This window comes from Piliocolobus tephrosceles, chromosome 12 (genome assembly GCF_002776525.5).
Source record: "Piliocolobus tephrosceles isolate RC106 chromosome 12, ASM277652v3, whole genome shotgun sequence".
Classification (NCBI taxonomy): Eukaryota; Metazoa; Chordata; class Mammalia; order Primates; family Cercopithecidae; genus Piliocolobus; species Piliocolobus tephrosceles.
This window is the reverse complement of record NC_045445.1, coordinates 5,971,386-5,996,581: the sequence shown is the minus strand read 5'-3', so window position 1 is coordinate 5,996,581 and position 25,196 is coordinate 5,971,386. Positions and strand designations below refer to the sequence as shown.

The window sequence follows — 25,196 nt, the reverse complement described above, 5'->3', positions numbered from 1 at the left end:
CAGGGAGCTTTTACTCATGGCAGAAGGCAAAGCAAGAGCAGGCATCTCACATGGCAAAAACAGGAGCAAGGGAGAGAGGGAAGGTGCCACACACTTTAAACAACCAGATCTGATGAGAACTCATTCACTATGGCAAGTACAGCATGAAGCCATGAGGGATCTGCCCCCGTGACCTAAGCACCTCATGAGATTTGGTGCTTTTTGTCAAATAAAAACCTTAAAATAATGTCCCTTTGCTCTAACACTTAGGACCTCTTTCTACTTTCTAGATGAACAGAATTTGAAAGCATTTTACAATGAGAGCAGGGGGTGGTATCGAAGAAAAATTAACTGCACCTGGACTCAGACAATCTGCACTCATATTCTGGTTTTGCCCCTCATTACCTGAGTGACAGTGAATGCTAAGCATTCAGCCCTTCTGGGCCTCAGTGCCTTCATCTGTGAGATGGGAAGTCAGAGTGCCCGTCTGGCCTATTTCTCAAGATTGCTGCAAGTTTTGTATAAGATCATATTTGTGTAAGGAATTGCTCAGTGAAGTGAAAAGTACCATGCAAATGGAAGAGTCTGTTGCTTTTCAAGAGAGAAACATTTTAAAATCCCAGTATACCCCATATTTATTCATTTATTTATTTGGTAATAACATCAATAATCTGCGAATTTACTTACCTTCATAAAAATTCAGCCATGACAGTATAAGGCTAATATTGTCTCAATATACCCCCAGCTCCACCCGTCACTTGCTTAACTACATACTGCTAGTTTGCTTGATACAACCTTTTGGTCAAAGTAAGAACATTTGTATGAAGCCCAGTGCCGGATAGGAGACAAGCAATCGGTGCACACATATTTTTGAATGGAAGGCTGAGCTGGTGACCCCAGGTAAGCAGAGACCTCTCACCTCCACAACAGAAAACATTTGTGCCAGTGGAATTGCTCCTGTGCTGCCACATATAACATGTTTATTGTGTGTGTAAGGGTGTATGCATGTGTGTGTGCAGTGCCAATGCTCAAGAATGAATTACGCATTTAGTGGGTAAATCCATTGGATCCACACAAGATGCAAAGGATAAACATGGCTCAAATTGAGTCAAAAAGAAACAAGAAAAGCAAGCATTTTCTGTTTTATATTAATTGGTAGGAATGTGGGCTGTAAAATCCTCTGTGGCAGTATTTGTTGCAGAGAATGTTTTCTTTATTCAATGAGGATAGGAGAGGAGAAGAAAAATCGCCACCAAACACTATTGTACCACCTTAAGTAGTACTAAAGATAATAATTCTAATGAAGATATAAAAAGGAGCTGCTATTTCATCAATGATAGTAAGTTTTGTTTAAAATATGAAATATTAAAATATTAAACTGCCAGGCATTATCCATTTTTATTCACTGTTCTTCAGAGAGCAAATGCAGTTACAGAAGAATTTTATTAAAAATAGCATGGATGCTTAGAAGAAGCATTGTTAACCAAATTACTATCACTGATATCATTTACATGTGTCATGTTTCAAAAGAAGAGTGCGTTGTTTTAATTTGCTTTTTAAACACCACAACAAGGTCTCCAAAAATTTAAATAAAACCGAACAGTTCATTAGAACAGAAGAAATCTATCTGAATATACTGGTCACAACTTGCTTAAAGCATTTCTGACAGCAGCCCTCTGCTGAAGAGAAAATTGCACAAATTGCCAGTTATTATCATTTTTAATAAATAAGCCTTCTACCTTCTCCCTCCCTCCCTCCCTCCCTCTGGCTTCTATGTGATTGTGTTCAACAAGCATATTGTCAGTGGGACCATTTCTATTACCGAGTGATTGAGCTCTGATTTACACATCAATTACCCACCTTCATGGAGATTTTCATGCTCCCCTAGCTGACATCAATGAAACATAACTGCGTAAACGCTTTATTTCATACCAGTTTTGGATAACTGAGACTGATAACTAATCATATCGACAGACAATGTGCTATAATACACAAAACAATAAATATTTCTCTTTAAAAATCTCATCTATTCTTTATGAGTTAACCATTCACATGCTTACCTCAGTTGTCGATTTCTTGAAGGATCTTCCCGTCACTAGCTATCTCAAATGAAGTTAGGGTTTTACCCTAGAATACAAGCATTTGCAAAAGCCAAATTATCATTTTCCAGCTTCCCCAAGGAGCAGAAAATCTTATTGTTTTCCTTCCAGTGTTGTAGACCAATTTGCCAAATAGCTCTTGGACAATCCACTGGACTGAACTTGTTTGTATCTTTAATCTCTTGTTCACTCTTCCATGTTTGTCCCATGGTATCATCTTTAATACCACTTCATTCGTGTGTACTTGAATTAGCTGAAATGTTCAAGTCCCAGCTGGAACACAGCTGGCTGATTTTGTTTCCTACCCCAAGCCAACCTGAGAGTGTTCCTATGGCACTTTCCTCATAAACTTATAACATATGTTACTCTGTACTACAATTGTTTTGGAATGGATTTGCCTCTTCTTCTGGGTTGTGAATTTCCCAAAAATTTTATTAGGTCTTTTTTTTTTCCTGAGCACTAAACATGGTACCTGGCATGACGTAGATATCCAGTAAGTGTTTGTTGATTAAATAGACAAATTAATGTATTAACTAATATTTTGTCAACATGTGTCACTGAACTTAGGTAGAAAACTATATTTGCCTGTCATTTGTTCATTCATTCCATTGAAAAATATTTATTTTGAGCTGAAGACTGAGCTTGGCATGTTTCCAGATAAATGGGAAGCAGAAATGCATTATTCCTCTCTAGTGACAGTTTCATTTAACACCCACGAGTTCTTTCAGACATAGCAGGAAAGGAGGGAAAGAAGAATGAGTTGCAAAGCCAAAGGAGCGTTGTGCTAGAGTAGAAGGGACAGGATTAGAATGGATCAAGTGCAATGTAGAGTGAAAAAGACAAGGTCTAGATGATCTGCACGCACTGTGAGGAGGCCTGGAGTTTCCATTGTGAACTGACTCAGGAATGCAGTCTGTAGGTGCATGCATTTGGTAGTTTAAAATCAAGGTATTGGCAGGGTTGGTTCCTTGTGATGGGTTTTAGGAAGAATCTGCTAATTCTTCCTAATATCCCTGAAGTTTGAATGAAGTGTGATGTTTCTGGTAGTTTGTTGACAATATTTGGCATTCTTTGGCTTGCAGAATCATCACTGTGATCTCTGCCTTTACCTTCACATAGAGTTCTCGCTGTGTTTCTGTTTTCACATTCTCTCCTCTTATAAGGATGCCAGTCTTATAGGATTAGGGGCCCGCCCTAGTCCAGTATGACTTTATTTTTAACTAATTACATCTGAAATGACCCTGTTTCCAAATAATGTCATATTCTGAGGTACTGTGCATGAGAATCTCAACATAGGAATTGTGGGTTGATACATTTTGACTCACAACAGGGTTACCCTGATTCTTGTCAGGCACCTTGTTAGGGCAAGAGGGAGAAGTGTAACCTAGGGAAGAGACACACCTATAGGTCCACATGAGAAAGCAAGCCTACGGTCATAAGAGTTTGCTGCTGCCCTACACTCATACTCAGGCCAGGGCTCTGCAGGAGTGCATGGTAGAAGGAGGCAGGGCCAAAAGGTTAAGCCTATAGGGGGTAGAATTTGCCTGGGCAAAAATTAGTGAGTGCAGGTGGATCAGAGGGTTTGTTGAGAAGTGAAAACAGAGTCAGCTTAAAATTGTCAATTATAAACTGCTCCTTAAGGGCATGAATTTCCTTAGTTTAAAAGTAATTAAGAATACTATTTCTGAGAAAATATTGTTTTAAATTAAGTAGTTATTGAAATTGCCTTGCTTATAGCTAAATGAAAATAAAACACCTTTTAAAAGTGTCACTTATGAGAAGCCAGAAGGTTATGTTAGGACTTTGACTTGGAAAAGAATTCCTGATATTTAATGGGCATAAAGAGGAAATACTTCAGGTAGCTTTTTCCTAATTTGAAAGACAGAGCTGTTCTGTGTAAGTTGGCTGCAGAAGCAACTGGTGTGGAGTTTGGGACGTGGCACATGGGATGAAGCCAGGACACATTGGGAGAGGACAAAGGCTTATCAAGAGCAGAGGGCCAAGCTAAGCCTTGGGCCACTGAGCAGGGCACTATGCCTGCCTCACTAGGGCAGGCAGGCCTGAGGAAAGAGGAAGAGGAGGAGGTGAAGGGAGAGGAGAAGGAAGACCTCATTGATGACGTCAACTGTGTACTCCTGAGCAGCACCACAGATTCCATAAATTGAACCTTGCCTCCAGCCAGAATTCAAATAAACCATGAAGTACTTTAGAGCCATCACAAGTATCCTAAGCTTGTCACTGCCTCTCTGCTTCCTTTCTCGTAAATCCGTGGGACCATTTCTGGTTGTGGAAAGCATCCTCCTGAAGTAAAGAATTAAATCTGGTAGCTCTTTAAAACTCAGCATTAGTATCAACTTTGATTAATTTAGATAGGGAATTATAAATGAGATTGGTTCAAGTTGACAGTAAAGAGTGAATGAAGAAATATTAGAAGAAACATAAACAGGAAATTTATAAAAAATTAATACCTCTGAGACCAATAGCAGGCTCTGAAATTGAGGCAACAATTAATAGCCTACCCACCAAAAAAAGCCCAGGACCAGATGGATTCACAGCTGAATTATACCAGAGGTACAAGGAGGAGCTGGTACCATTCCTTCTGAAACTATTCCAATCAATTGAAAAAGAGGGAATCCTCCCTAACTCATTTTATGAGGCCAACATCATCCTGATACCAAAGCCTGGCAGAGACACAACAAAAAAAGAGAATTTTAGACCAATCTCCCTGATGAACATCGATGCAAAAATCCTCAATAAAATACTGGCAAGCCGGATTCAGCAGCACATCAAAAAGCTTATCCACCATGATCAAGTGGGCTTCATCCCTGGGATGCAAGGCTGGTTCAACATTCGCAAATCAATCAACGTAATCCAGCATATCAACAGAACCAAAGACAAGAACCACATGATTATCTCAATAGATGCAGAAAAGGCTTTTGACAAAATTCAACAGCCCTTCATGCTAAAAACGCTCAATAAATTCGGTATTGATGGAACGTACCTCAAAATCATAAGAGCTATTTATGACAAACCCACAGCTAATATCATACTGAATGGGCAAAAACTGGAAAAATTCCCTTTGAAAACTGGCACAAGACAGGGATGCCCTCTCTCACCACTCCTATTCAACATAGTGTTGGAAGTTCTGGCTAGGGCAATCAGGCAAGAGAAAGAAATCAAGGGTATTCAGTTAGGAAAAGAAGAAGTCAAATTGTCCCTGTTTGCAGATGACATGATTGTATACTTAGAAAACCCCATCGTCTCAGCCCAAAACCTTCTTAAGCTGATAAGCAACTTCAGCAAAGTCTCAGGATACAAAATTAATGTGCAAAAATCACAAGCATTCTTATACACCAGTAACAGACAAGCAGAGAGCCAAATCAGGAATGAACTTCCATTCACAATTGCTTCAAAGAGAATAAAATACCTAGGAATCCAACTTACAAGGGATGTAAAGGACCTCTTCAAGGAGAACTACAAACCACTGCTCAGTGAAATCAAAGAGGACACAAACAAATGGAAGAACATACCATGCTCATGGATAGGCAGAATCAATATTGTGAAAATGGCCATACTGCCCAAGGTAATTTATAGATCAATGCCATCCCCATCAAGCTACCAATGAGTTTCTTCACCGAATTGGAAAAAACTGCTTTAAAGTTCATATGGAACCAAAAAAGAGCCCGCATTGCCAAGACAATCCTAAGTCAAAAGGACAAAGCTGGAGGCGTCACGCTACCTGACTTCAAACTATACTACAAGGCTACAGTAACCAAAACAGCATGGTACTGGTACCAAAACAGAGATCTAGACCAATGGAACAGAACAGAGTCCTCAGAAATAATACCACACATCTACAACCATCTGATCTTTGACAAACCTGAGAGAAACGAGAAATGGGGAAAGGATTCCCTATTTAATAAATGGTGCTGGGAAAATTGGCTAGCCATAAGTAGAAAGCTGAAACTGGATCCTTTCCTTACTCCTTATACTAAAATTAATTCAAGATGGATTAGAGACTTAAATATTAGACCTATTACCATAAAAACCCTAGAAGAAAATCTAGGTAGTACCATTCAGGACATAGGCATGGGCAAGGACTTCATGTCTAAAACACCAAAAGCAACGGCAGCAAAATTCAAAATTGACAAATGGGATCTAATTAAACTAAAGAGCTTCTGCACAGCCAAAGAAACTACCATCAGAGTGAACAGGCAACCTACAGAATGGGAGAAAATTTTTGCAATCTACTCATCTGACAAAGGGCTCATTTCCAGAATCTACAAAGAACTCAAACAAATATACAAGAAAAAAACAAACAACCCCATCCAAAAGTGGGGAAAGGATATGAACAGACATTTCTCAAAAGAAGACATTCATACAGCCAACAGACACATGAAAAAATGCTCATCATCACTGGCCATCAGAGAAATGCAAATCAAAACCACAATGAGATACCATCTCACACCAGTTAGAATGGCAATCATTAAAAAATCAGGAAACAACAGGTGTTGGAGAGGATGTGGAGAAATAGGAACACTTTTACACTGTTGGTGGGATTGTAAACTAGTTCAACCATTATGGAAAACAGTATGGCGATTCCTCAAGGATCTAGAACTAGATGTACCATATGACCCAGCCATCCCACTACTGGGTATATACCCAAAGGATTATAAATTATTCTACTACAAAGACACATGCACACGTATGTTTATTGCGGCACTATTCACAATAGCAAAGACTTGGAATCAACCCAAATGTCCATCAGTGACAGACTGGATTAAGAAAATGTGGCACATATACACCATGGAATACTATGCAGCCATAAAAAAGGATGAGTTTGCGTCCTTTGTAGGGACATGGATGCAGCTGGAAACCATCATTCTTAGCAAACTATCACAAGAAGAGAAAACCAAACACCGCATGTTCTCACTCATAGGTGGGAACTGAACAATGAGTTCACTTGGACTCGGGAAGGGGAACATCACACAATGGGGCCTATCATGGGGAGGGGGGAGGGATTGCATTGGGGAGTTATACCTGATATAAATGATGAATTGATGGGTGCTGACGAGTTGATGGGTGCAGCACACCAACATGGCACAGATATACATATGTAACAAACCTGCACGTTATGCATATGTACCCTAGAACTTAAGGTATAATAAAAAAAAAATTAAAAAACATAAATAAAATAAAATTTATAATTAAAAAAAAATTATTACCTCTGATTGGCAATGGGGAACAGGGTGGATGCTGACAAGGGTGGAAGTGGGAATGTTTTATATCAATTTGAATTTTATGTACAGTAGTTTAAATTTTTGATCCTATTCAAAAGTCATAAAATATAAATGAAAACATTTACTATATTCACTATCCGATTACATATTTGCTTGGTTTTTGACATCCATTCGAGGCCTCTACTAGTCTTCAGGAAGTATTTTTATAAGCTTCCAAGTCATGCAGTTGTTTGCAGCTCTCTTGGTTTGGCCATGTTGAGTGTGAGGCACTTGTAAGGCATTGGTTTCTGTTACAAATGGGTCAATGAGCCATGTGGAGTGATAGTGAAGCCTCATTTTTAATGAATAGGTCAGAACTAAAGTTATTTTAAAATTATTTTCTATAAAAATGGAAATCAGACATGTAATATAAGAGCATGTTATAAGAGCAGAAAAGAAACTCAGGGATCCTTAGATATCTGTTGTGCAATAGAGCTGTAGTACGGTACGTGCATATGGAAGAGGACAAGGAAGTGCTTGACATGAGATTCAAGGAGATAAAGTCAGACATTCCATAGTTGTAAAGGGATAACTGACACATTCTGAGCTGCTTGGGAGAGAAGGGAAGTAACACTTGTTGAGGAGATAGCCACACCTCTCAAGCAGTCAGGGATATTGGACCACATCTCTTAGCCAACAGTTATAGTGTATGAGGACAAAAGAATTTAATTTCACTGGAGAAGTTGCTTTTAGAGGACATTTAATTGGCATACAAAGTGGTTACTGAATACTGCTGCAGGCAAATGGGAATCTTTGGGTTGCTAGAGTCATGGTCATTCTATATAAAAGTGGTATTTCCATTAAAATGGAATCCCCTGAAAATGGAGTTTTAGTGCACTGTTACAACATTTTTGATAATCAATATCCATCTGAGTGTCTACCTGCGCTTGCTTTTCTGAGAATAGTGTAAACCATGCTCCAGTAGCCCCTGAGAAGCCGAGATATTCTGAAGATAGTTAAGATTTTAGACATACCTTCTGGATCAATTGCACCGTGCATGTTGTGTGAGCAGAGCTTAAACATGTGGATGTGCCTCTCTGTGAATAGAGCGTCCTTCTCTTCTGTGAGTAAGACTAGAATCTTCTTTATGACCAAGAGGGTGGCCTCTGGATTCTGACAGCCCCAGCGGTTACTGTGTTTGTACCACTGACTAATTGTATGGTGTTGAGCATGTTAACCTCCCTGTGTCTCAGTTTCCTCATCCGCAAAATGACGATGGTATACCACTTCAGGGTTTTTGTGAGGATTAAATAAGATAATGCTCATAAAAGTCCTGGAACAGTGGCTGGCATAAACAAGAAATCAACAGACAGTAACTATTAGTGTTATTGTTGTTCTGCACAAGCCTATTTTTGTAATAACTGCTTTCACCTTCAAGGCACTTTTCCCAACATGTGCCAGCAATGTATATTTCTACATAATAGAATACGTTAGTTCCCTAAAAGTGTCTGATCCTTGATTTTCCTTCATGAAATGAAGAGATAAATGATCTCTTCAGGTTAAGTTTTTCAGATTTTGATATGCCCAAATGGGTCAAATAAAGAAATTTATCTATTAATATAAAGACCAGGAGTTATTTTCCATGTGATGCCTGGGATTCACACTGTGAGATCCTGATGCAGTTGGTCTAATGTATACCCTGAGCCTGGAGATTTATAAAATCTTCTCTGGATGATTCTGATGGGTAGCCAAAATTGTGAACCAAGTGATAGAAAAAATATTTAGAAACATTTAAAATTAAAAGTTATTATTTTAAATTTCAGGTCAATATTTGTGAATTACATTTTTAAATTGATCAACTTAGTGTTTCTGTCTCAAAGGTCATATCTGAGTCTATACAGAAAAATTTGTAAAGGATATCTAATGAAATTAACTTAATCTGTTACTAGAAAGACTTTAGACTTCAACAACCATGAAATTTTGCTATGTTTTTACACAGTAAAGAGAACTCAAAAGCTATAAAGAGATTTACATTTGCTTTATCAGGGTGTCAGTCATCTCATCTGTTAAATGTGAGCAGTCATTAGTAGTTTACAGAAGCCTTTCTTGATAACTGTCATATTTAACCTTTACACTAACTGCATGTGGAGAAGACATAAGGTTTATTTTCATGTACAAAGGAGGAAACTGAGGCTTTAAATGTAAAGCAATTTATTAATGAACAAGAAACTTGTAAGTGAAAGAGACAGAGCCTGTCCCAGATCATCTAAATCTGGATGCTATCTTTTTTTGACACACTGTAAAATTCCTTAAAGCTTTCTAGCTGGGAACAACAGAATCTGTTTCTTTGATTGGCATCAGGTTAGGTTTTTACTAGGTTTTTACCATTCCTGAGTGTATTAAATTATCTTTGCAGCTTGAGTATTTTGTGTTTGTTAGAGAGATGACAATGTCTTCTTGAGTGTTTGGTAGGCCAGTCAAAATAATTTTGTCCAAAGCCTAAGCCACACACTTTTATTCAAAAAAGCAAATATGTTTTCCTTATGACATTTGCATTGGCCATTGCTTATTTGTGTACAGAAAGGTTATTTGTGTTCAGTTGGAGGATGCAGTGACTTAAAAACCTCTGACCTTAAGGAGGGAAAAGTCTAATGGGAGACTTAGAGAATCCTGGTTGAATCACTAGAAAAAACAAGATTGAATCCTCTTAATGAGCACAGTATATTGTAGGACCAGGAATATCCATACAGTGGAATATTATTTAACTATAAAAGGAAATGAAGTACTGACCCATGCTACAGTGTGGATGTACGTTGAAAACAGTATACTCAGTGAAAGAGGCCATGAACAAAAAACCACATCTTGCATAATTCCATGTATATGAAGTGTCTAGAAGTGGCAAATTCATTCACAGAGAAAGTAGACTAGTGGTTGCTTAGGGCTGGGCTGGATGGTAGGATTGCATGAGTGGATGATACCTAAAAGTGTACAGATCCTCTTTTTGAGTTGAAAATATTCTAACATTATATCATGGTGATGGTTTCAAGATTCTGTGAATATGCTAAAAACCACTGAATTGTACACTTTAAATGGGTGAAATTGTATGCTATATTAGTTATATCTCAATCGAGCTGTCATTAATGAAAAGAGAGGACTAGAAAAGAAGCAAAGCAGGGGATACAGAAACAAGGTAGGAGGGATGGCTCTTGGGGAGTCTGCCTGACTTAATTGGAGGATGATTAGACAGGCTTTGCAGATGGGCTGAATCTTTGCTTCCATTTTCAGAAACGGAGACAATGAGGTAATCCCAAGATGCTCCTACATTGAAATATTAAGCCTGTTTCTTCCAGGACTTCTGGACTATTGATGTCTACATAATTTTTAAAACCACAGATTTAGAGGAAAATAAAAAACAAATTGGAATGATCAGATGGGCAGGTGTCTAGAGCTAAAAACTTGTGTGTTTCTCACCTTTTCGTTCTCTTCTTGATTATCTTTCATGAGAGACAGCGTTTGCAGGGAGATAGTACATTTGCTGAAGAGAGTGGTGGTATTCAGAGTTCCTCATGAGTCCTGCCATTAAATATGGCTGAGGAGGTTCTACTGGTTTTGAAAATTCCTTTCCAAGGCCGCTTACCTCCTATTCTTTTGCACACCTCCAGATCAAAGGTTCTTGTGTTTTTACTCTATACATGTAAAATAATGATGGCCTGTTTTGAGCTGTTTTTATAGTTTTGAATTTAGCATTTTACATAATGTGGGTTAAGTTTGAAGGCATTGGATAGCAGAGATTTTCTTTTCTTAAGAAAAAGAAGTTATGTAGAGATTAGATGAGTGGCAAATTCAAAATAAGATTAGGTATAGAAAAAGTGTCACCTGACTCTCTGGAACATATAATATGGATAAATATCTACACATGTTATAGAAGGCAGGGATTCATTCAGAAGAACCACAAGAAGTGAGTGACAGCTTATGTTTGTCCTTTGGGTGGATTAAGTATGTATTTTTATGCTTTTGCAAAGATATTAGCCAAATAAAGGCGTTTAGTGTAGTTGGACTGGAAAACACGTGAGGCTGAATTATTTACCTTTATGTACACCACTACTACAGCAAATCATATGTTAGCAGTATTTTAAAACAAATTTATCATTTTAAAATATCAATTTTTTAAAGTTTCCCCAAGTGGCTTTGTAAAATAACCAAATTAGGTAAACAATGAGTATGAGGCTTCATGAAATATATGAACCAAATGGACTGAAACTGGTTTTTACTCTCCCTCGCCCAGCCTCTTCCCCACCGATGCAGTTAATTTTTACAATCCCTTTAGGGTCTGTACATTTTGATATAAGGAAACTAATGGTTTTTCTATACTCGAATCCAAATTAAATCCCTAAAGTTTTTCCCTACTGGCAATTTCTAATAAAAAGCAGTCCTAAGGAAAGGTGACCAATGGAGTGCATGTGAGACTCATCTTCATTCTGAAGTGTGATGGAAACACAGGAGGCAGAAGGGACAAACTATGTAGCTTGGGAATGTGAAAGCCTGAGTTCCAGCCTCCTAGTTCTCTGACAAACCCACTGTGAGGCCCATTACCTTACCTTAGTTCTATTTCCTCATCTGTAAAATGAGGGCACTGCAACTAGATGATTGCTAAACTCCCTTCCTGTTTTAAACAGTCTCTGTTGTAAAAGACTAGCCTGTATTGTCAGCCTGCGTGGGCTACCACTGTGCGCTAATGAAGACGGCGTAATTGAACTTTCTGGATCTCAGGGAATCTACATGTGCCCTGCATTTTATTGTCCCACCAATGTACCTGAGGTTTTTAATGAGCAAAATGAGAGTTATCTACATACAAGATAAGGTTCAAGTATCTGAGAGAAGGAGAAGGCTAGGAGAAGATATTACTTGAACTTGAAGATGGAAGAAACAGATTCAGATTTTCCTTTGCCACTAGCTTGATGACGGCTTGAGACAGCTGCCTCTGTTCATTTTGGGAGGGCCTTAGTTTCCTCTTTTGTAAATGAGGGCAGTTCCTCTGTTTGTGGTGGCCTGGGAAGCACACAGGTGGGTGAAATCATAGCTAATATAAAAAACCTGGGCCGGGTGCAGTGGCTCATGCCTGTAATCCTAGCACTCTGGGAGGCCGAGACGGGTGGATCACCTGAGGTCAGGAGTTCAAGGCCAGCCTGGCCAACATGGCAAAACCCCACCTCTACTCAAAATACACAAAATTAGCCGGGTATGGTGGCTGGTGCCTGTAATCCCAGCTACTTTGGAGGCTGAGGCAGGAGAATCGCTTGAACCTGGGAAGCAGATGTTGCAGTGAGCCGAGATTGCGCCATTGTACTCCAGCCTGGTTGAGAAGAGGGAAAACTCCATCAAAAGAAAGAAAGAAAGAAAGAAAGAAAGAAGGAAGGAAGGAAGGAAGGAAGGAAGGAAGGAAGGAAGGAGAAAATCCTGTGATAGAGAGAAGCTTCTCACCATCATGCCTTACACCAGGGTGATTAACAAAGTAGTTAAATGGAACTTACTCTTCTTTCTGACCTTTTCCAGTCAGCTAGTGTGGATATCAGTGAAATAGGGATTCCAAAAAGGTAACCTGGAGAGAGAGAAACCTAAAACCTTTGGTTAATTCATAGTAAATTTGATTTTGAGTGGTCAGTTTTTGTGTTATCATAATGTGATCAATTTTATTATATCCAGGAGAAAAATGTTGGAAAAATATCCTAACTTGCTAAGTGTGGTGAATCCTTGAGTTGAGCTTTTTGGCTTAACTTCTCAGTATGAACATGGGTTTTCATGCTGATTGATAGGATCAATTCGTCCTGTCTTCATCACTGAGAAGAAACTTGAATTGTTCATGCCAATGATATGATGATTAATTCAGGTTTTTGGCTTGAGCATTTCTCTGTGGGCTATGGAGCTCTTTTTCCTTTGGAAAGCAGGCCTGGGTGCATAAAGATATATCGAATTATCAGGGGACAGACATATACTTTCCTGTAGCCTCTACAGGGCTCACAGGTTCAAACACAACCTGCCTGAATCATAAGAAATTTAATTGAGTAGATAAAGAGGTCCTCATAATTATAAACTGCAGTAGGTATAACAAGAGACTAAATACATAGCTGTGGTTTTAATTAGCTGGTGCTTCAAATTAGTAATGTTGGTTTCAGTCAGAAATCAGTGACATTATAAACTGAAAGCCTCATCACCATGTAGTTCATTACTCATTAGACCTCACTGTGTGAAGCCTTCAATACAACGCCATGCTGAGCAAGAAAGGAAAAAGTTGGAGATATTTGGTTGCCTTCCAAGAGCAGTGGAGCTCTGTGGAGATTAAATTCATTCTCGCCAGAGATATGAGAATTAACTGTTCTTTGTTGGATGTGTTAAAAAATGCAGCAGGCAGTTTTGCTTGCAACGGATAACACCCGCGTGCACACTCAATCTGCTATTCAAATTTGTGTCTGGAATTTGGTAGCTAATGAACTGATGCAAAATGCAGCCAAGAGCCTCCTAACAAATCAAAGCCAGGGCCAAAGCACCGAAAGTGCCCTTACTGCTGGTCGTTTGAAAGGTTGTCATGCAAGTTGAAGCATGTTTCCTTTTCTTCTTCTTCTTTCTTTTTCCTTCAGGGTTTTAATTATATCTTTCCCTTGGAGGAGAAGGAAAGTAGTTTGCAAAGCCAAGAGACCAAAGCACTTCAGTTCTCTTCATGGGAGAATTAAATGTGATCTATGGGCCTGTCATTCTGAGCTGTCAGGTGCACAAAATGAACAGATAGCTAGAAAACTGACATCCTGCTTGCATTACTCAGAAGGAAAAGACTTTGGTTCTTGTTTGTGTGTAGATACTAATCTGCTATGGAAAGCAGAGAAATTAAGTGTCCTTCTCCTTTGCAACAACTCCGCCCTCACTAAATATTGCTTTAACTTGTTACTCTACCCCCACCCTAACACCCAATCTTTCTTACATTTGGACAAATTTATGGGATTGGATTACACACAGCCAATGTATGGTGTTGAGATACAGTCACAAACGCCACACTTAACGGACTGAAGATGTTACTGTGTCTGATTAGTTCCATGTCAGTCTCAAACATGGAGACACTGAGACACACAGCAATTGTTTGGGATTCTGAGTTCAACTTGTGAATGGAAATGAAAGATGATGCTAGAAAATCTAATACCTGTGGAGGGCATCTGAGACTACAAGTGATAGGCTGCCTTCCGGTATCTGGACTTGACATCTTCCTTGACCAGGCGAGGCCTAAATGTGGGCCCTGGCTTTGGGTAGGACTCTGAAGGTTTTGTTTGCTTTGCTCAGACAGTGATAACATTTGTTGAATATACTCATGAATGGTCCAGTGAGCTTTAATGTATCTGACGTTGTTTGTATTATGAAAGTGTAATGTGCATTTAAACATCCTATAAATGTTGTCGCTGTTTTTTAATGGAGAAATGAGTGTTCTTTATCCAGGAGATGAAGTTATCAAAGTCACTTTGAATTTGACCTCAAGGATTCCTGTGAAGAAAAGTGGATGATTAAGTGTAGTGGCATTGTACACTCCATGTTTATCAACATCTAGTTAAGCTGCACGGATAGTTTATGTTCTAGGTTCTTACTTTGTAAATTAAATTTATGATACTTTGAGCAAACTAGCCTACCAATGACAGATATTAAGGTTTCGGATATAGTCAAAGCCTGTCAACTGTACTCTTATATCAGTAGATCTCTTGTAATTCCTTTAGCTATTATGTTCATTTGCATGTCAATTATCTAATTAAGTCTTAACACGGGAATATTAACATGGGGAAGGAAACCAACATTTATCCAACACCTGCTAGGCATTTTATGTACATTTATGTAATTTAAATTTGCCCAGTGTATATGTACTCACGTTGGGTAAGGTTAACATCAAAAGCATGAAAAAAACCCAATGAATAAAATAAAATACACCGCTACGAGACTTACAATTATGGTTTAATTTGCAGTCTTGCATGATGAAGAAAATAATTGTTTTCTTAGTAAGAAAGCATTCCATTCCATAATACCAAAAGGCCTGGAATATATCTTAAATGTTGTTTAGGAGCTTTTGATCCTCCAATGGGAAAGCCTGAAATGTGATGAGAGTCACAGTTAGTCTTTGTAAAACATTTGTTCATTGAGGTCATTAAAGGCTTTTGACACCTCCTTTTTTTCATCCACAGCTAGTCATTTGTTATTCAAGTCAGACCCCCCTTTTTTTGTGAAGAGTTTCTCAAAAAGCTTCCATTCACCTTTGAAGAAAACTATGAGAAGACCAATACCACAACAACCAAACAAAAAGAAGTGTAGGTGATTTGGTTATTGATTTTCCTGTGGACTTCCGAAAATGTCCTTAAATTCTCCCGTGAGTTCACTTTGGCTATGGGCTCAGGACAGAATTCCAGTTTATCTGCAGCTCCATACTTTGATAATTCTTTTCTCTTAGGACTTTGTGACATCTGTGGATTCTGAGCCCTAGGTAGTTGGCAACACAATGTAGCTTTAATTGAGTACCTTTCTGCACTGTGGACTGACTTTTGGGGAGTATGTAATTACTTATAATAATCAAACAAGGACAAGGGAAGAGAATTTTGCTTTACTTGCTTGTCATGAATGTAATTTCAGATAAGCAAGTTTTTGTTTTCGTCTTTATTCTGAAGAGCTGGTCAGGATCTTAAACTCAATAGGTGTAATGAAAAGGATTATCTGCTCTCTATGCAGTGTCAACTTGGGCAGCAAGTTGACTTGAAATTTTTTTTTATTATTGACAACAACAAAAATTTAAATGACTCGCATGATTAATTAATCTTTTTCTCTTTTTGTCTTTTCCTTTTCATATCAGTCACTATGAACAAGACCGTAGTGCACTTAAAAAAAGGGAATGGGAACGGAGGAATCAAGAAGTCCAGCAAGAAGACGATCTCTTTTCTTCAGGCTTTGATCTTTTTGGGGAGCCATACAAGGTAGCTGAATATGTATGTATTTTTTCTTTCTGGAAAATGGTTGCTTGTTACATTTTCGAACTCACTAATCAACATTTGATTTATGTTTAAAGCACCCAACTCATTTCCAGGAGAATATAGTTTACAAGTGAAATTTGTACATACACTGTATTTGAGGCAACTGCAAGTTTCTGATGAAGTCTTCAGAAACAAATTTCATCTTCTTTTGGGAGCACAGTAGAATTGAAGAGATACTTGTGAGACTTCCTGTTTCCAATGAGCCCCTCTCTGCCCAACACTTCCTACAGCAAGGAATGCCCCCTTGACACTTTCTATCTACTGCTGTGATTTTCAGTAGGCAGCGCCTGAAGACTTCATCAGAATGTCCATAGAGATATCTGTTTCTTTTCCCAATCAGTGTCATCCATTGCAAGGCCACTGTTTTTCTTTTCCATTTTAGGTTGTTAGCAGCTCTTCAGTTGTTTGAGTGCTCTTTGAAAATCATTGTTCCAGAATAAAGGAAAAAAGCCAATCATTTTTTCTGATGGTTAATAATCATGGGTTAGAAGATTGTCTCAACCAGAGGGGGGTAGTATAGTTAAGTTGAATTTCTAGTGGTAGTCCGGCTAGTGTGTAGCTCCAATAATCATCAAACTGCTGTGTCTACAAGTGTTGATTTTACAGTGACTGCTTCTAAACTTTCTATTTGGGGTAGAGATGAGAAGTGACTGGGAAGAGATTATGATGGAAGAATCTTATTGAATTGCTGGCAGCTGGTTGGTTTTTATTGAAATGTAGTATCAGTGTAATTTTCTGTAATAAAACAGAAATGATGTAAGAAATACAACAATAGAGAACATTTTCAAGAGCTGTGATTTTAGAAGAGTACCCTTTAAGGGACAGTGACTTCTGGAAAAGGAAAGTTTTTAAGGAAGACAGCATAGGCCCAAATACTACTTTGGGGTAGAGAGTAAGCTATTTGGATTGGTGACTGGTGAGACTAGGGTCTTGTTACCTTGTTCAAAGCAACTAAGCAACTCTTGATTGAGACATTGCAGGAACTTTCAAGTTTGCTAAGCCTGATGAAGAAACTTAGGTCACCTAAGCTACTGGTTTTCAATCTATCAGTAATAGTATGATCCATAAAAAAAGCAGTGTTCCCATATCAACAGGTTAATTTTTATACTACTTTGAAGGTATATATTTAGATATATAATTGGTTTAACGAAAATTTATGAAGGCCTACTATGTACTAGTCACTGCCTTACACCAGTGTACAAAGAGGAATAGCATAGTCTGTGTTTTCAAGGAGCTTCTAGTCGAGTGGCAGAGATCATTTGAACCAGTGATGGCATGCCTGCATGGTGACAGAGAGATAGCAAGGGAAAGATCAGGGAAGACTTTGTACTCAAACTCAGTATAAAGAGTTTGAACATAATTTTTTACATGATAAAAATCATTACAAATATTTAAATCATGGTATGGCCAGGACAAATGAACATTTTAGAATGATGTTGGGCAGTGTGGACCATGGGTTGCAGGGAGGGGATACTAAGGAAAGATAAAGAAGCTATTGTAATTGATGAGGGGAGCTTATATCAGGAATGATTTAAGGTAGAGTAAGGAAGTTGAAATTATGGAATTGGGTGTCTAATTGCATGTGGGGAGTATGGAATAAGAATTAATGGTTCCCAAGTTTTTTATTTGAGAGGGTGGTGGTATCATGAACAAGTTGTTCAGGAGGAGAACATGGTTGGTGCTTGTAGAGAAGAAATAACTAATTTAGTTTTGAGCGTGTTGGCTTTGAGATGCTAGAGAGGTATCAGGAGAGAGCTATCCAGAAGGCTTGGATATATAGGTCTGAAACTCATGAAAGTGGTCAAGAGAGAAGTTTAGCTGTTATTGTCTTATAAGTGTCAGTGGAGGCTGTGAGAATGCCTACCATCACTGAAGAGATTATGGAGTAAAAAGGAGGACAAACAATTCTTGGGAGTAGCACCATTTAAGGGGTAAAAGAGGTGGTGAAAGCAGAGGCCAGGAAAGGAAACTCCAAAGGAATGATCAGAGTGGTAGGAAGAGAACTAGGAAAGACACATTTAATAGAAACCTAGGGAGCTACGGATTTTGTAGAGGAAGGATTTGCTGTGCCTCAGAGAGGTCAGGAAAGGTAAGAACTTTAAAGTGGCTGTTTGGATTTAGCAGTTAAGGAGTAATGGTGACCTTAGGGAGAGTTGTTTTATTTGTTGATGACAGTGGTCACTGTGGGATGCCAAACCGCCAGGGGTTGGAGAATAAATGGGAAGTGGTTAGGTAAAGAAAGTGAGACGTCAATGTAGATATGATCTTGCAGAAATGTTTTACATGGAGGAAAAAAGAAAGAAAGATAAGTTAGAAAGTAAAGGGAGGAATTATATAAAGGGAAGCTTTTTAGAAAAATGAGATAAACGTGAATATGTTTAGAGATTGATGGGAAGCAAATAACTTCAATGGAGAAAGAGAAGGTGGAAGATACAGGAGAGAAGGGTGAAGCTAAGTGGAGAAAGGTCCCAGAGGAGATTAAAAATAATACAAGATGGAGAGCAATTGAGGAATTATGAGCTATGGGGTGGAAGGTGGGAATAGAACATTAGAATGAGAACAAAGCAGGAGAGGGGAAGGAAGATTGGGGAAGTGCAAGAAATCAGGGCTTCCATTTTCTGCAGAAAATGGAGGAGAGGTCAAAGCAAGATAAGTGTCTTATCCTTTCTCAAGGTGAAGAAGGAACAAGGAGATAAGTTTTACATGTTATCTTTGGATGGGTTAGAAAAATGAGCTTTACTCAAAAGTTTATTCTTAAAATCCAACATCCACACTATCCTCAACACTATAATGAGGTGAAGAACTCTTGATTTATTCTCCCTTCATAATTTTAAGTCACGATGAATTGATGGTCTTGTACCTTTAAGGTAAATGCCATCTTTTCACAAGGCCTGTTATATAGATCCATTTTTTAAATGTTAGCAGTGTATTTTTGAGTAGGCAGTTGAAAAAATCTGTTATCAATGTTTTCAGAAGTTTCAAAAGCCATCTGTCTTGATATTACAAGGGTACATCAAGTAGAGACATAGATGGGAACATTTAGTATAGTGTGGGGCAGGGCGTATTGTGTGATTAGTAGCTTGTTACCTTTGTGCTTCCTGATGAGGAAAAACGTTTGTTTTTTTTTTTTTTTCTTTTTTTTTTTTCTGAGACAGAGTCTCACTCTGTCACCTAGTCTGGAGTGCAGTGTTGCGATCTCGACCCACTGCAGCCTCCACCTCCCAGGTTCAAGTTATTCTCCTGCCTCAGCCTCCCAAGTAGCTGGGATTACAGGTGCATACCACCATGCCCAGCTTATTTTTGTATTCTTAGTAGAGATGGGGTTTCACCATGTTGGCAAGGCTGGTCTCAAACTCTTGGCCTCAGGTGACTGCCCACCTTGACCTCCCAAAGTGCTGAGATTACAGGCGTGAACCACCACGCCTAGCCAAAACCTTTGTTCTTAAGTCAAAACTGTGAAGAAAAAGAATAATGCTAGTGATTGTTGACCTAATAATTATTTTTCTTTCACCCTTGCTTTGATGATTGGTTGTCATCTTGAGCTGTGTCCACATTCGGGGTTCCCTGGGACAGGACTGAGGAGTAACAGAATACTAGAACTGATGTTGCACCTGCATAAGGCTCCCCAGACCAAGACTGGGCTGGATACCCTTGGAGTATCTGGACATGCCAATGATCATGGGAGTCCTAGAGCTGGCCCATGGTCCACTGGTAGAAACGAGGACATACCACAGCTCTTCCCTAAGGTGGCAGCGGGAGGACTTATCGAATTTAGAATAAACATTCCAGATGGTGGGTCAAGACTTTCAGGAAAGTTCTTGCTACCCTGAAGCCTAAAACAAGGTCCAGTTACCTGTCCAATAGCGCCAGTGGTTCATAAACTAACCAATATGAACACTGATCTCTAGGACCTATTATCCTTTCTTGGCAGAAAGATAAATGGTGATCTCTCACGTTCCTGGCTAATTTCTTTCCCTTCTTTTCTTTGCCTCTACCACTGCTAGAATGGAGAGAATGTTGACCGCCCCTAGATTTGGTTAGTGATAGGGAACTTCTCTCTTGGGCTGCTTTTGTAGCGTATGATTTTCAAATTGGAGTTTGTGTTATGCTATTGAGAAGGATGTCTTCAAATGTTCCTGAAAAACATGAAGCCATTTGACTTGTCTAGGTTAGTGCACTAAGTCTGGTGAGGAACTGGCATGTAACAAGTGCATGCCAGCTTACTGTGTGCTAGGCACTGTGCTAGAGTTTTATGTGTGTGCTCATTTAGACCTTAAAACAACTGGGGTGTGCAATTTTCCCATGTTTTCCATGAGGAATTTTAACTCAGAGAAGCGAGATGGCTTCTTTGCATTTTCATATCCTTATACATGGAGAATTTAGACTTTGCATCCAGTTCTGTATGATTCCATATCTGTAACAGGAAGTTATTTATCCTCTGACGGGAAGTCAGAAGACTTGATCAGCTTACCTGCTGGGTGACAGTGGAGAAGAAACTCCCTTTCTCTGATCCATAGGTTTTCTTTTTCCTTTCTGGATTGAATCATAGTAATTAATAATAATAGTAACATTCTATGACTCTTCATAGCCCAATAGGAATGAGGAAACTGAGGTGCAGAGAGGATTATTAAGTGGCTTACCCAAGGTCATTTGTATTGGGGCACATAGAGGTAGAGGCCAGATGGAGGCCAGACCTACTCTGCTGACTCACATGGTTGTTTTAAGGATCAAATGAAATAGTGTGGGAAAACTTGCTTTGAAATCTGTAAGGTGCTATACAAATTCAGGTATTATCGTTATTATAATTAGAGTAAAGAAGGAAATAGAAACTTAGAGCTTAGAGAGATTAACTGCAAAAATACTAGAATTAGAAAAAAATGAATTACTAAATCACATGTTGGCCACAATAAAATAAAAGAAAACAATGAGCTTCAAAACTTAAATTATTTTGCTACTTGTATTAAAAAGAAATACTATGGTACAATAGCCTCCTAGCACATTAGTCTTGCATGCAATGAAATTATACTACTGATTTGTAGATAGCATTAGAAACAAACTGAGGGAAGTTTGCATTTCCTGAAGTAATGAGAGGCAAAAAAGCTTAAATGAAGGAATGCTGTTAGTCATGAGCCACAAACCAGACATGTAATTTATGCCTGAAAATACTTGGAAAATGCATTTCCTGATGATAGAGAAATTGTGATTACTTAGAAAATAAAGGCTGCACAGGTTACCTTTAAAGAATCAACCAATTATCTAGACCGGTAAGTAAAGAATTGGATAATTGAAAGAAGCATATAATTGATTAAAATGGCTGAATTTCATTTTTGTCACGTTTATAATGTTCAATCAAGATTATCAAGAATATTTTGCTCCTTAATAGGATTACTAAGACTCAGGAGGGTGAAAAATAACATTTAATATGAATCAGAAGTTGCTATGGTGTATAATGAGAGTACATTGTGTAGGTGTGTATAAATGTTTTTCGGGTCTCATTGGGTTTTCTATCCAGTGGTTCTCATATCTCCATCTTGAGAAATTTAAAAACTGATTGACAGTTACCCACCACCAGTGGTGGGAAGGTGGAGTGCTTACTCTGACGACCTGGACTGGACTGCTAATTATGTGCCAATTGTTGAATGGTGAACTTCTTGAGGCTCTGTGTCCATGTGTCCTCTATGCATAACCCTGCCTCAGGAGGGTCCCAAATTTACCAGTGTCTGTCTTAAGAACTACTACAATAATTCCTACGTGTAGCCACAGAACATCTGTTATACAAACCATATGGATCTTCCTTCAATCAGCAACTCAGAAAGCATCACCAGTGAACTCAACCTTGAACTGTGTGCTCTACATTTCCTGGCACATGTCCTTCTGAGACAATTGCTCTATGAGGAAACTAGTCTAAGGGAGATGACATCCCTCATTTCTCCAGGTTATCACAGCTTCACTCCTGTGTCATTAGTGTGCAAAAAAGCTGCATGCCTGGATTGTATTAGCCTAGACCTCTAAGTCCACATACAGACATGCTTTCACTGAGTTAGTCATCATAAGAAAAAGCCACATGAAGATATATTTGCATCATCTTGGAAAATGAGGCCCCAAAAATTGTTTCATTGCTCAACTGTTCTTCTAAACATATCAATGAGAGGAATTCCTTTTCACATTTTATTATCAGACAACCATTTGTCTCGTTTAATGAATTAGGATATGCTTCTTTCGATCAAAGATAATTCTGTAACCTATGAGCTTTTCCTTTTTGCCTTAGCTACCAGGAAACTCAAAGTTCAATTTAATGTTCAATTGTAGTAACCAAGTTAGCCTGATTTTTGCTTTCTATTATGTACCTTTGACTCCAGCCATTGCAAATTCTTTATTTTGATATAGACAGGATATGAATTTTAATTTATCCTATTCAATTCTATAAAAATTTATTGAGTATTTGATAAGCACAAGAAATGGTGCTACATCTTGGGTATATAAAAATAAGTGAAATGTAGTCTCTGACCTTTAAGAACTCATAGTTTTATTCAAGAAAAGTTATCATAAGTGTAGTATACACTATGTAGTAGAAGGTTGATTTTCTAGACTTATTGAGAGAAATTTCAATTTTCCTCTAATTTTGTTCACATAGACAGTTTTAGACATTGGCCAGTTTAGAAATTCTCTTAATTTCAAGTATATTTTTATAACCTAGATATGGAAAAGTATACTAAGCTTGCTTCAGAAACCCAGATCATTATAAGTAAATGTCAATGAAGAGATATTACAAAGGTAGGCAAGGTTCTCCCTACTGAGGAAACTATGAACCTCTTGTATTTACTCCTGAAACAAGAACAGGAATTTGACTAGCTTGCTTATAAGCAAGTGAGCTTTAAAGCAAATGAGCTTTCACATTCTTGAATCCTGATTATGTTTCCCTAAGGAGACTACAATGACTTCTCAGGGCATGGAGGTGTTACAATGGTCTCTATGACACCTAGGGACAAGGTTCTGATTTTGCAGAGCTCTGTTTCTGTGAAAGCCAGATAATAAAATGAAGGCATTCTAATGGGAAGTGAAATGATATTGTTTTCCCTTGTTGGGTCAGATCATTGAATATGGCCGGGTATCACTGTTTATGAGGCAGACATCTGACCCAAGAGGTAATCTGTTTGATAGGCCAAAATAACCTACAAATGTTTAAAGCTTGCATGAGATTCTTGTTGGACCCTCAGCACAATGAATTTTTTTTGTTTTAAATTTAGCGATTGAACAGGGAGCCTGGTTTTGGCTGCTGTCCATGTGGTTCATTGTGCAACTCAGTTGAAGGAGACCACTATATACAAAGGGTTTATTCTTGTCTGGGCTGAAAAGTAATTCCTGCCTTTAAAAATGACAAACCTAGAGACTTTTAGGAAGTAAAAGTGACTTCTATCCATCTATAACTTTTAAATACATCTTTCAGATGTACTTTTGAAAACAGAGTGATTATTCAGCTGAGGATTATAGAGAATGTTAATTGTTTAATCACTACTTCAATACTAAGGTTGCATATGATGCAATATATGATTGGAGGATAAGCAAACTAAAACTGACATGTAGTTACTTGATTTCTAAAAATATCTGTCCCTGACAGAGCTCCCTTAGCATATGTTTAGCATACTTTTCCTTAATCTTTGAAATTTATATTTCTCCTATTGCCCTCATTTCTTTGGAAGTGTATCATATGGGTTCACACACACGGTATGAGTAAAATACTTTATATGGTATATGGAGATGGTGCTGATAATGAGGCCAAGATTACTGGTTTGATTCTCTCTCTGATTGTTCCTTCTTGGTATCATTTGCTGGCTCCTCATCTTATCTCAGTCTCTTAAGGGTTGATGCTTCCCAGGGTTCTCTGCGAATCCCTGTCTTCTCTTTCTACATTTTCTTTCCCCAGACGATTTCACCCATTTCTGGCACTTCGCCCTCTATCCATCCGCATATCCTCCCGTCTTCACATAAAGAGGAAAACACACAGCCATACAACCTAAGTTTAGACTGAGATGCTAGCCCTGGATAGGTATACTCCCTGTGTACACCAGGAGACTGGGCTGTGTTAACGGCATGTGAAACATTTTAGATGTTAAACAACTATCTTCAGCAGAGAGAGTACCAATGGTTAGATGGTCACTCCCTCCTGTGCGTTGAAAATGTACCCATGGCTTCTGGGACTTGAAGGCCACATAGGGTGATATCTATTGTGGCCCACTTGCCAGATGGCTCCTTGAATACTGGTAGCCTTCTATCATTGCAACATCTTGGGCCAGGATAGTGCAGCCTAGGTACAAAAAAGTCCTTTGGCTTTCTGAATTCAGCAGCTTGTTTTGATAACCTCTTTGGCATATAAAGAGAATAAAGAAAGCCACTTTTAGGGGTGAACAACTGAGCTTTCATCAAAGTCATTTCCAAGTATACAGCTACCCATCATTTTTAGTATGATAACTTTACTTTCTGTATTACAAAAACCCATGCAGGAGCATAATTATTTTAAAAACAATCATAACCATTTTAATAGAACAAATACATCCCACAGGGGGTGGTGTAGCTGGTATACTGATTGTCCATAAAATGATTTGGTTGCCTCTCTAACTGCTATACATTAGGCTAACATCACTTTGAAAAGATAACTTTGTTTTGGTTTACTTAAACAGCAGTTTAAATACTTGAATAAATTTTCCTTAATAATTGAAAAGACACAGAAGGGCTTGAGTCACTGTTGATGAACAATTGCACCATTTCAAAGTAAATGAGTGTGAATCATCAATATGTAAACACAGTCTTTCCAGAATATACAGGCAAACACTAGCAATTCATACAGTTCTTTG

The 25,196-nt window shown here is 38.4% G+C and overlaps 1 protein-coding gene across 5 annotated transcripts in view; it reads left to right on the top strand.

The window, feature by feature from the left end:
• Nucleotides 1-25,196, top strand: part of AFF2 (AF4/FMR2 family member 2) — a 508,006-nt gene that overhangs the window by 133,843 nt on the left and 348,967 nt on the right. For 3 of the 5 annotated variants that reach the window (XM_023202728.2, XM_023202727.2, XM_023202724.2), the window contains exon 2: nt 16,167-16,287. In XM_023202728.2, coding sequence (XP_023058496.1) covers nt 16,167-16,287 — 121 coding nt within the window. Of the gene's footprint in view, nt 1-16,166; nt 16,300-25,196 lie in introns of all 5 variants that reach the window. The other 2 variants (XM_023202725.2, XM_023202723.2) reach the window with 1 other exon arrangement.